The following is a 12457-nucleotide window of genomic DNA, read 5'->3' as shown; positions in this document are numbered from 1 at the left end:
GCTGGGTCTTCAGGTGCCCCTCACAGAAGGACCCTCCCTTGGAACTTGAGGGCCTGCCTCCTTCCTGTCCCACAAGGGGGGGGGGGGGAGTAGGGAAAGGAGGGAGAAGCCATTTCAGGGTACAGTGGGTGGCTCAGCGCGCTGAGCCATCGGGTCTGACGTCCTGCCCCCACCAGTCCCCAGAAGCTGAGGCGTCGCAGTTAGATGAGCGCTCCCCTCTAACAGACCTGGCCAGTTGCGCAGTGCAGCACACCTGTTGTCACTGAGGGAGACGGCATGTGCATTAGAGCCCTGTTGGCGGTAGCCTGGTTGGGTGCCCAGGCTGGAGGAGTTCCAGGGATGACGGCCTCATTCCAGCCCGGGACGACTGCCAGGCGTCCCTCACTGGGAGGATCATAACCTTCTACTTATGTACAGGCTGCATTGCGGCGTGCTGTACTGTATCACCACTGCCCTCTGCTGCTTACATTGTCAGCTGGGGCCAGGCTGGAGGGCAACAGTCACTGGGGTGAGAGAGAACCCAGCTGGCTGGGGGAGAGACGGCAGGGAGCATGGTTACAGAGCCCCCGGCTTAGTGTCTGGCTTGGAACCGGGTCCTGAGGATCTGCAGCAACATGGCTTCTGACTTGCTGAGTCCAGGGCTGAACAGTGCCCTGTGCCATTCTCCCTTCCTGGATCAGCTCTGCAAAGGGCTTGGCATTGCCCTGTTCTAGCTAGGGAGCCTGAGTCGTGTAGCCAGGCACCTGCTGCATGTGACTTGAACTTCACTGGGGGGGGTGTGACATGAATCAGGACTTCACATTCCACAGCCGCAGCATGCTGGAGGGGGAGGGGAAATCCATTAACTGCAGCAGCGTTGGGGTCCTGGCCTCCTTGGCTTTAGCGACGAGACAAACACGTCCGCTCGGACAGGGCCGGTGTTCTCTCCGATGGTGCGTTTTCAGCCTGGCGTTGGTTACCCGAGCTGTTCTGTCCTGGCACTCACCCACCCTGCCCTGAGCGCTCTGGCTGTTACCCAAGGACAGCAGGGAGTGCGCGGCCCAGGGAGAGCCTGAAGGGTGGAAGGTGATGCCGTGCTGGCTTGGGGGTCCAGCTAACCCCCTCTTTCCGTGCCTTCTCCCCAGCGGACTGCGTGAAGCAGACTGTCCAGGGCCATGGAGTGAAGGGGCTCTATCGAGGCCTCAGCTCGCTGGTGTATGGCTCCATCCCAAAGGCTGCCGTGAGGTAAGGCGCTCCGGCTGTGACTTCTGGCCTTGCCCCTGAGGCGTTTGTGACTTGCAGTTGCCACAATCTGAGCCCAGGTGATCCTCCTGCTCTCCTTGACACCCACCAGGCCCCCAAACAAGAGGATGAGAAACCCCATAGGAGTCCCTTGGAGTGGCCCCTTCTCCCCATCTCGCTGCTGAGGGAGTCTCAGGCCGGGGGTCCGTCTCGCACAGCCTCTCCGCAGAACAGCCCTGCCCTAAAAGCCAGGCATGCAGGGATAGGCTGGTGAGGGCCCCAGGCTAGCAGGCCGGAGGGCCATGGATGTGCCTCCTGCAAAGGAGCACAGTGCAGGGTCTGTCCGAGGAGCCCTGAGTGACCCTTCCTGAGGGCTGCCTGCCATGGAGCAATTGGCATCGCTTGCCTGTGTCCGGAGGTGGCTTCATGTTTGGAGATGTGCTGAGGCAGCTCGGTCCTGCTGCGGGGAGGGGAGGGAATGACTCAGGGTAGTTTGGGATCTATCTGCAGACGGTCTCCGTCAAGGTGGGTCTGGCCAATCGTTACTGGACAGCGTGCTCAGTTCCCTGGCAGGGGTGGGATTGCCTCCCTGGATGGCCGTTCCCTTTGGGATGGATTGAGAAAACCATCCTGCTCTTAGCAGGACCAGCCTGAGTGGAGGCTGCTGGAGGGCTGGCTCCAGGGATCGCCCTGTCTGCCAGCAGGCCTTGCTGTGGGGAGCTCCCCCAAGGCACTGCTAGCAGTGTGCTCTTTGGGAAGCTCCCAGCTCCTCCAGGCTGAGCCTTTCCCAGCAGCAGGCACTGTAGGGAGTGGGGAGACGTTGCTGGCCCTGGCTGCTGCAGCCGCAGCCTCCCCAGGGAGGAGATGCTGCAGGGGAAAGCGTGTGATTTCTGAGCAGTTCGGTCCCCACCCTCAGCGCCAGCCCAGGCGGGTCAGGGCGGTGGAGTTCGGGCAGATCAGCTTCACTCTTCTCTGGAGCGTGAGGGCATGACTCAGACGAGCAGGTGGATGGGCCGGCAGGGCCAGCAAGAGCAGCTTTGCAGGAGCTGCTCTGCTGCCTTCTCTCTACCCGCTGCCAATGAAGAACCAATAGCTAATAGCTGTCAGCAGTCCCAGCCTGCTCGGATGGGGGAGTCGGGCGCACTGCCACCCCCCTTCCCCTGGGCTTTCTGGCTTACGATGTTTGCAGGTGCCTGCCTTGCCAGGAGAATAGAGTGTGGGCATCTGTGCTTCGCCCGGTGGGAGGCATGAGAGGGGCGTAGGGCGGCTGGGTGTTTGGAGCCAAGGAGCTACGGAGGGGCTCGGCCAGGGAGTCACTTCCTGCAACGGCCTCCCCCCCCCAGGTCCAGACAAGGGGAAAGAAGAGTGAGTCCTATTCAGAGCGCTCCTAAGGCACCTTCCCCCTCCTGGGGGTCCCTGGCTCTCTCCCTCACAGCCAGAACCGCCTCAGCCTCTGCAGCCGTGGTGTGGCAGGAGGGAGTGCAGCTAGTCTGCTCTGGGTTATGCAGCCCCCTAACCAGCCTCTGGGGGGCACAAAATATCAGCCCCCGGCATCCCTGGTCTGTTCTCTCCGCTCCCCCGGAGGCAATCCAAAGGCCAGACCCGTGGCTCCATAGCGAGATGCCCCCGGGGCACGGTGGGAGCTTCCAGACAAGCTGGTTGGCCCAGCTGCACTAGAAGCTGGCTAGCCCTGGCCCCATCCCTGTGCCCAGCAGCTGTGTCTGCCCAGGCCGGTGGGGTTTGCATTGGCTGCCTTTCTCCCCGGCCAGGTTCGGCATGTTCGAGTTCCTCAGCAACCACATGAGAGACGAGAAGGGCAACCTGGACAGCAAGCGCGGGCTGCTGTGTGGCTTGGGAGCCGGGGTGGCCGAGGCCGTGGTGGTGGTGTGTCCCATGGAGACCATAAAGGTACAGCACAGGCCCTCTGATCCCTGGTCTGAGAATAGGGGGAGACCAGAGACGACGACTTCGGAGGGGATGGCGGAAGCCAAGCAGGGAGCACCATTGCCCTGTGAGCGCCTCCTGCTGTCGGCCCCAGAGCTAGCCTGCTTGTTGGAGCAGGGTATTAACCCAGCAGAGCCTCTGCTCTGCTCCCCGCCTGGCGTCACACAGGGAGCTGTTCTGTGCATTGGTGCTCCTGCCCAGACGAAATGTCCATGGGCATCAGGTGCCCACTAGTGGTGAACGGTCCGAGGTGCAGAGAAAGTCTGTGTGTGGGCGTTCCCTCTAGTCTCTCCTGTTGATGGGAAATGTTAGCAAGAGCTCAGACAGGATCTGATTTTCCTGGGGCCTGCAGTGAATGGCAGCTCTTCTCTCCAAGGCCAACCTTTGTGGCCTGACCCCAGAATCTGTCAGGTATCAATGCAATGAACTATCCGCATAGCCACACCAATACACTTGCTGGCAGAAGTAAATGCAGCACACTGCATGAAATACCTAGCCAAGGCTCCATAGCAGCAAAAGGCATTTTGCATCGTTGTTGCTTCTAAGTCATTGCCAGGCTGCCCCATGCCATGAGGCCATTTGGCTATCTCTGCTCTTTCTCCCCGTGTTATACTCAGGTTTTTTTTCTCCTTGCTTTGTAACTCCCAGGCCCAGATTCAAAAATGATGCATTGCCTGGAAATCCTGTTCAGTTCTCAGTAAAATGTGCCCTTCTCAGTGATATCTGGATACAAATGCTTCCTACACTGTGTGACATGAGAGCCAGGGCCTGGGCTGGAAAACTGCCCTCTGCTTGCATGACTCTCTTCAGCGTAATCCTGAGAAGAGACTGAGAGCTGTGAGCAGCAGGACTGGGACTCGGCAGTCTGTCCCCAGCTCTGCCACTGACGTGCTGTGTGACCCCAGGCACATCCCTTCACCTCTCTGCTCCTCAAAGCTCCCATCTGCAAAGTGGGGATAAATAGATGGACCCTCCTTTGCAAAGTGCTTAGAGATCCTTGGATGAAAGCTGCTCGATAAGGGTGAAGGGACTGTTATTTACTGACATGTTATACGCTCTCATGGGTGACCAATAGGTTAAGCATTGGGGAGGATGCACTGCTGGCCTGAGCTAGCAATAGCTACCCTTCTTCCCATCCTGGGACTTCCAGACTCTCCCCTTCCAGGTGCCGACCCTTGTGTGTTTCAAGTATTCCAGACCTAGCGGCAGTCCTTTGCCCTAGACTGATCCCTAGGCTGCATGGGTCCCTTCCCTTTCTGACTGCATGTGGAGTGCATTAGCAAACAATTACGCAGTTGCAGGTAAATGTCGGACAGGGGTTTCATTCCGCTCTGGAATGCCATCAGTATGGTGCTGCCCCAGATTAGCAAAGACCCTCGCTGCTGAATCCCTGAGCAGATCCCGGCTGCCAGGCATCTGACTGGGATGTTTGGGCTCCTATAGCTTGAGGGATCGGGGGGGGGGGAGGTCTCTTCACATGCAGATTGGGATTAACAACAAGTCCTAATCTTCTCTCCCCCCAGGTGAAGTTTATCCATGACCAGTGCTCCCCCAAACCGAAGTACCGCGGCTTCTTCCACGGTGTGCGGGAGATCATCCGCGAGCAGGGTGAGGGCCCTGGCGTGGCCTCAGCTCCGCGTTACCCTGGCGTGCAGCGTGCAAGGCCCCGCCACGCTGGCACTGGGGGCTGGGTTGTGAGCTGCCTCCTCCCACCAGAGTGGCAGACTGGTCTGTGAGCTGCCAAGGCAGCCAGCACTGTAGGTCCTCGAAAAACACTGGCTTCCAACTGTCTGCTCATCCCTCAGGCAGTCTGGTTCTTGGGGGACTTGCTTCCCAGGCCCGAGCGCCTTTCCTCTCCCGGCCCGGCCAGGGGAAAGCAGTGCGGCCCTGTCAGCATGTCCATGGGAGGGCAGGGGAAGCCAAACGACAGGTGGGTTTAGCTTTCTGACGGGCCATCAAAGCCATGCAGAGCCGGCCTCACCCCACTGCCAATGAGAGGAAATGCCTCTCTCCCCACACCCTCCTATTAAGAGGGCTGGTCAGGGGTGGGATTCGAACCCATGCCTCCGGAGGAGACTGTGACCTGAACGCAGCGCCTTAGCCCGCTCGGCCATCCTGACGGCAGGGCCAAGTGGGTGGGGCGTGAGGAAGAGCTGGGGAGGAGCTGGGCTCTGTGCTGTGGGCCCCGCCGGGGTGGGTGTATGAATGGGGGAAAGGGGAGGTGGTGTTGTGGGCCACAAGGAGGCCTGGGGTCGGTGATGTTCCTGGGGAGACCAGTGTCCTGCTGCTTCCCCTCCTCGAACGCTGCCCCTTCTCCCTGCCGCAGGTCTGAAGGGAACCTACCAGGGTTTAACCGCTACTGTCCTCAAACAAGGATCAAACCAGGCCATTCGCTTCTTCGTCATGACGGCGCTCAGGAACTGGTACAAAGGTACCCCGCTCTGCCTCCCTCCCGCTGCCTCATCCCCACGTCTCCACACCGGGCCCTGCCTCTTCCAGGGGGCGCTGCAGGCAGAGAGCCACACAGCACGGTGACCTGCTGCAGCCAGGGCAGGCTCTGGCTTCTCCAGCCTCAGCTGAGCTCCCGCGCCTCCCTCCGAGTGAAACGCGCCCACCACCAGTTTCTTGTGGGGTCGCTTTGACAAGACGGAGGAAGGGCCCAGGGCAGGGCAGAGCTGGGGAGAAGGGAAGCCTGGGTTAAAAGCCCAGGGGGGATGCAGGGGGCGAGTAAGTGGGGACTCTAATGGGATCTGTTCACAGCCTCTCCTCCACTCTGCCCCTGCTCGCACCTGCCTGCTGCAGTATACACGTATCTCCTTTTCCTGTGCACACTCAACGCCCCTACTCCTGCCCACACACACTGTTCAGAACTAAGCCAGCAGGGGGTGCTTTCCCGCCCACTCACTGCTAGGCCAGCCCTGGCCTAGGCTTGCGCGTTCCCTGCCTTACCACCTGTGGGGTCTGAGGGCTCTTGTTTGCTTTAAATTTTCCCCAAATGACTCTTGGCGGCAAACAGGCAGCCAGGCCCCTCTGCTCACTGCGCACACCTGGAGAGAGAGAGCATCTCTGACCCCCTTGGCCCCTCTCCCTCTTCTCCAGCTGCATTGGGGGCTCCCACTTGCAGGGCCCCAGTTCCTTTCACCGCCCCTCATTGTGCCCCCTGCCTGTCGGGGCCTTTGCAGCTCTCACGTGCAGTGTCACTCAGTGATGTCTCTGCGTGCTCCCACCTCTTGGTGCTCATGAGCTCTGTCCTTGTGTCTCTCTCCACCCTTTTCCCCGCCTCCTGCCCCCTTTGTGTCGCTCTCCTTCTTCCCAGGGGATGATCCCAACAAGGTCATAAACCCCCTCGTCACCGGGGTATTTGGGGCCATTGCCGGAGCGGCTAGCGTCTTTGGCAACACCCCCCTGGATGTGGTGAAAACCAGAATGCAGGTACAGCATGTGGTCGTGTGGCTCCTGGGCTTCTGCTGAGACCCCTTAATTCGCCTCTAGGTGCTCCATGTTTACTGCTCTCATCCAGACCATAGCTGCTGGGCCAAGCGCCGGAATGGGGACATGGCTACGTGCCCTATGGCGCCCTCCCGCTGGAGGAGCAGGAACTGGAACTGAGACTGCTCCCCACCAAGGCCCTGTCTGCCCTAGAGAATGACAGCTGGGGTGCCTGGCCCGATGGGAGAGCGAGACACACTGCTGCCCTGGGCCCACACTAGCCATGCAGTGCTCTGTGGCTGTGGTCACGCTGCCCTCTGGGGACCTGAATTAATGGCCAGCGATTTGCTCCTAGGCAGACCAGACCCAGGGCTCCCCTGTGCTAGAGGAATTTGGCGTGTTCCTCTCCTGGCAGTCCAGTAGCCCAGTGATGCTCAGACCTCAGTGGTTCAGGAGTCAAATCAGCGTTGCCCGAAAGAGCCACAGTCGTGTGAATTAATTGCTTCGTTTACCAGTTGTATATTATTCTCCCAGCAAAGTGACTGACTACGTATTATTGTTTTGTCAGCAGCAATTGGTTAATCACATAGTAAAAGCATCCTGATTGGTTAATAAATTGGCGAATACTTAAATCACACAGTGTTTTAATAACATGGGCTGCAAAGAGCCAGTTGCAGCTTGCAAGCCTCAGTCTGAGCATCACTGCCGTAGCCCGTCTCAACACACCTTGCATCCACCCAAAAACGCCTGCAGTGGGGCATAGGCATGGCCATTGCTATTTGGGTTAGACCCCGTCTAAGCTCCACCCGGCCCTCCTCGGGGCCAGGCTCCCGCACAACCAGGCTGGCGAGGATGGAGGTCACTGCTGTGACCGCTCCGGCTGTGCAAACAGAAGCCCCCCCCCCACCCCCCTGAGCCTTTCCAGAATCTTCCAGGACAGCACCATGGCTTGTGGGAGCTGTGCTGGGAACTGTGGCATAGATCCCACCATTACAGGTCTCTGACCCTTCTCTCTGCTTCCTCTAGGGGCTTGAAGCGCACAAGTACAAGAGCACCTGGGACTGCGCCTACCAAATCATGAAATACGAAGGGCCCATCGCGTGAGTCTGGCATCTCATTTCCATGCAGGGCGCTCAGGGCTGGGTGAATGTAGAGAAACAGGGACAATCTCTCCCCTGCAGCCGAGTGCTGGCGAAGCAGTTCAGACACGTATGGTGAAACGGGGAATAGTGCCATAGGAGGCAAAGGGATCTGTCACCGTCATGGTTGAAAGGTACCTTACAGAGGGATTTGCAGAAGGGGGAGCAGGTCACTGGCACATGAGAAGAGGGAGCCTGTCCCTAAGGCGTAGGGGACGAGATGGGAAAGGCAAGGGCCTGGTGAATGGTAGGAGTAGCAGTGAGCCCTGGCTGTGAAGGAGGAGCGGAGATGCACAGAAGGAGGAGGGGAGAAAGACTTGTATGGATTTTATTAGCCTCTCTACACATGCCACAGAAGCACAGGCCCAGAGCCTCAGCTATGTAAAATCAGGGAAGCCAACGGTGACCCACCCCCCAAGGAGCTGGCCTGGAATCTGAAGAAGCGGGTGGTGTGGGAAGCGGATCCTGTGACAGGAGTGGGGCAGTTGGCCAGAAAGCTCTGACTGGGAATCTTAAAAAGTTTGGGGTCTCTGGGTGGGGTTTGCCGGGCGGGAAGCAGCCCTTCCCCAAACCCCTTTCATTCCAGCGGACTGGGCCGGTCCCCGCTCATGTTGAGTGTGAAGGTGGAGGGGGGGCGGGAGGCTGAGCTGGAGAGCAGGGTGATTCTCAAAGTGTGATTGCAGGGCATTGGCACCACTTCACACCAGGCTACCTGCTCTGCCAGAGATCGCTGGGAGCGGGTGGGCTAGGCCTGCTCCCACGCCTGGCCAAGCTGTGCCTTGCCCAGGCCTGCATGGGGCTCTTTGCTTACCCCTCACCTCTCCTCTCCTGGCAGGTTTTACAAGGGCACTGTGCCTCGCCTGGGCCGGGTCTGTCTGGATGTGGCCATCGTCTTTGTCATCTACGACGAAGTGGTCAAGGTCCTCAACAAGGTGTGGAAAACCGACTGAGCCTGCCCGCAGCCCAGGGCAGCAGCACCGTCTCCTCCACCACCGCGAGGCAACAGCTGGAGAAAGATGACCAACCCGGGAGGAATCATATGGACATTTCACCAGGAGCGGTGCCAAGGTTCAAGTCCCCCACTTGTGTGAAAGCAAGGGAGCTAGCCCTGTGCTCAGCCAGTCGGGCTCATATCAAACCCTGACCACCTTTATTTATAGGAACGAACTGTGGAGTAGTTTAAATTATTGATCATGTGCTAAAATGATGGTGGGGGGAGGGGAATCTATCTGCAAACTTTGCAAAGGCCAGCTCTGCCAGCCTGGGGGCGGAGAGGGCAGGGGAATAGGTCAGTGCCCAAAAGTGAGAAGAGAAGCCACGATTCTCCAGCCAGATTAGAATTCAGTCCACGTTTCCTTCTGCCTTTGAGAAAACAGAGCCAAGCTACCAAAGGTTTCCACTGAGCTCACTGCCATCTCCTGCCTCTCCCAGCAGGAGGTGCTGGAGCGCTGGCTGCAGGGGAGCGATTGCAATGGTGTGATGTCCCTGGCTATGGGGAGCTCGCTGCTACTCCAGTCCCATCCTCTACCTGTAGGAGGCGCTCTAGGGGATGGTGTGGGACCCCTGGCTGCGAGCCACGCATGGCTAGTCCAGACCCAGTCTCGAGAAGCAGGAGTCGCTAGCGGTGGAACCCCTGGTTGTGGGGGAGCTCCAGCTGCCCCTACCAGAGCTGCCAAGTGCCTCAGTCACAGCATTTTCCAGTGGGAGTCACTAGGGCCAAAGAGGATTGCTCGTGAAGTAAGCTGCGTGACCCACACTGGCCCTTTAGCCTCTCGTTTAAGCCAGAAAGCTGAGTGGAGGCCCCCTGGGGCAGCCAATGTCCCTGCCTCCGTGAGTCAGATAGTGTGATCCAGACCGGTGGCTCTGCACGCGCGCCTTCCTGTGGGAGCTTTGCCTGCCCAGCCATCTCCACTGGAGGAGAGAGGAAATCCGCCCTGTACCGCCTCCTGGGAGCACTGGGGGGCTTTGCTATGGAATCTGCAAGGGACCCAGTGCCCAGAACATGACCTCTACCATCCCAGCCACTCGCACAGGCTCCTGGCGGTGCGGCAGCTGGTGTGGTAGAGACCCTGCACTGCACGGTGGTGCCTTCATTTTCATTTTCCTCGCTGAGGAAACTCATTCCCAGGGCGTGAAATTCCTGCCTAGAATGACCAGGTTCCTCACCCCTCTGACAGAGGCACCTTGTTTACATGTGAGAAAGGTGAAGTGCTCGCCTGCCACTTGACCTTCTCTGATTAAACTGCCTCCTTCCACTCTGCCTCACCACCCTCACCCCCTCCGCTCGATATTCCAGTGCTGAGAGCCAGGCAAGTACCTAGCTAGGCTAAATGAACTTCACACTTCGTTATTAACACTTGTACTGTATCCCTGGGGGGACAGTGACCCTGTCCTTGCCCAGTGCCAAGAACTTATAATGGTTCCAGTGCAGATTTGTGCCAAAATCGTGTGTCTGTCTACAATCATTATGCAGGGGTTTGTCTGTTTGTACTGTCAGTGACAAATGCAGCCTTAACACTATCGTATGCGCAGGCGAAGAAGGAAAGCACAGGGAAGAGTCACTTTCCGGCTTTCTGCTCGCAAGCCATTGAGGTTTTTTTGCATTTGCAATTTGAATAAAATAAGAGCCTCGCTTTAGAACACACTTCAGAATTGAACCAGGATCTGTAAAGCCAGCAATCAACCCTTACATGGCGTGTGTGCTCACACCCTGATGCATATAATATTGCATTTACAGTCATGTTCCTGGCAGCCCACAGTGCTCTCACTGTAGCATCTGCAGTCCCTATTGTACCAGGCTGACTAGGCAGTGGTTACCACGCTGTCAGCCGAGACAGATGCTTCGTTTTCGTTCCTGCTAATATTTTAGAGTCCAAAGGTTTCTTTTCAAGCTGACTTGAGTAAAACATGTTAATGTTGCGCTTGCAGCTGCATGCTGGAGTGACTCTTGCCATTTTCAAGGCCAAATGGGGGCTCTCTGGCGAGCACCCCGACAATAAACCAAAGTTGCCTGTTAACAAAGTCTCCATTGCTCTGTGTGGGTCAAAGGCAGCCCCGGGTCTGTTGCAATTTAAGCCTTTTGCTCACATCCCTTCAGCCACTGAGAGCTCCCCACCCCACCCTTGCGTTCTGGATGAGCAAAGGGATCCGGGGGGGGGGCCCAGGCCCCAAATCACTGGTGAATGCATTTTGCCAATGCAGCTAGCTACACTGCAGCGACACGGGAATGATGATGTGTTCTGTTACACTGGCTGCAGATCATTTGACACGTTAGCCCATGTATGCTGCAGTCTCCTTTGCCAAGTGTCTCCCCTCCTAATTCCAAGGTACTTACCCTGGGATTGCACTGGTCACCACGAGGTTCCGAAAAGGCTGGGAACTCTTCCCCTCCCCCCTGTTTTGTGTTTACCGTCCAATTCAGTCCATTGCCTCAGCGCTGTGCTGATAAGGGAATGAGATGTGATGTCCTGTCTGGGCCCTGACTCTTCTCAGATGCTCCCGTAGCACATTAAGAATGAGATTCTGAATGACTAAAAACTAAACTGGACTGTTTCTTGGGCTCAATAGAAATGTCCAAGGCGCTGATCCTGTAAAATCCTTGCTCGGGTGAGTAGATCCCTTGACTGTGGTGCTGCTAGTGAGGGGATCAGGAAGCCAAGCTGGGTTCTTCATGCCTGCTGACTTCAATGATGGGAGCAAAGATTGTGCCCTAAATCCAATCCAATTAAAATCGGAGGGTGGGGGTGGGTGGGTGCTGAGTGGAAGAGGAGAACATTTGGGAAAGGCTCTTCCTACTGGAGACTAGTTCGGGTCGTCTCCGCCAGGACCAAGGAATTATTTCCTGTGTTGCTTCTCGTTGTTTGGCTTCTTCAGGCTTCAGAGGAGCTGCTCCCTCCCAAAGCTGCCTTTGGGCTGGAAAGAGAGACTACCAGACAGCTGCCTAGTGCAGGGCTGAGAACTGCTGCCACCGGGCTCCCCTCGGGAGGTGGGAGCCACTGTTTCCTTTAGTCACATGCTCTAGGGCAGACTCTCTACCTGGAGTGACGTTTTATGGGTGCAGGCCATTGCCCGACACCCATCCCTCGGCGTGGGTGCCAGAGCCAGGAGAAAGCTCGGCATAGGAGTGTGTGCACTGTGTGGTCTCTGCCTTGGCAGAGTTTATGTGCTCTGCTCTCTGCAAGGCTGTGTCTTCTACACATGTTGTGTCAGCCCCTGCTGCTTTCTCAGGTTTTACTGCATTCAGAGATTATGTAATAAACTGAAACCTGCTGCAAGCTGGATGTGTGTGTATGTCTCTCTCTCTCTCTCCTTTTTTTTCCTGGTGTCTGTGTATCTGTAAAAAGCAACAGAGGGTCCTGTGGCACCTTTAAGACTAACAGCTTTTTTGTCATGGATGCCTCTGAATCACATGGCATCGAAGCACTGGTTAATTTCAAGAATGGAGTATGTGTAGTATCAAAGTTCAGAATTCAAAGGAATTCTCTTAATGAGCACACCCTGATGGAGTGGGAAATGTGCTGACTAAGTAGTCTGGTGTGCTGATCGGAGTTCCATGCTGCAGCCATCTGCTGTACTGGTGAGCACTCACTTTTATCTGGGGAATCACTAGACACGGTACCAGTTAGCTAACCGAAGGGCTAATGCCTTCGGCATCTGGAGCAGAGCAGGGATGCGGCATGAAATGAACAAAGGCACGGTGGTGAATGTGATGCTTACTGCAGTTG

At 57.2% G+C, this 12457-nt stretch overlaps 1 protein-coding gene across 1 annotated transcript in view; it reads left to right on the top strand.

Moving 5' to 3' along the window:
- Nucleotides 1–12009, top strand: part of SLC25A1 (solute carrier family 25 member 1) — a 41998-nt gene extending 29989 nt beyond the window's left edge. The window contains exons 3-9 of the mRNA XM_065417551.1: nt 1125–1224; nt 2991–3129; nt 4689–4773; nt 5492–5596; nt 6482–6597; nt 7621–7694; nt 8569–12009. Of these exons, the coding sequence (XP_065273623.1) occupies nt 1125–1224; nt 2991–3129; nt 4689–4773; nt 5492–5596; nt 6482–6597; nt 7621–7694; nt 8569–8683 (734 nt within the window). The 3' untranslated portion in view covers nt 8684–12009. The remainder of the gene's footprint in view (nt 1–1124; nt 1225–2990; nt 3130–4688; nt 4774–5491; nt 5597–6481; nt 6598–7620; nt 7695–8568) is intronic.
- Nucleotides 12010–12457: the final 448 nt, after the last annotated feature.

This window comes from Emys orbicularis, chromosome 16 (genome assembly GCF_028017835.1).
Source record: "Emys orbicularis isolate rEmyOrb1 chromosome 16, rEmyOrb1.hap1, whole genome shotgun sequence".
In the NCBI taxonomy this organism is placed as follows: Eukaryota; Metazoa; Chordata; order Testudines; family Emydidae; genus Emys; species Emys orbicularis.
The sequence above is the reverse complement of the archived record's forward strand: the minus strand, read 5'-3'. Positions and strand labels throughout refer to the sequence as shown.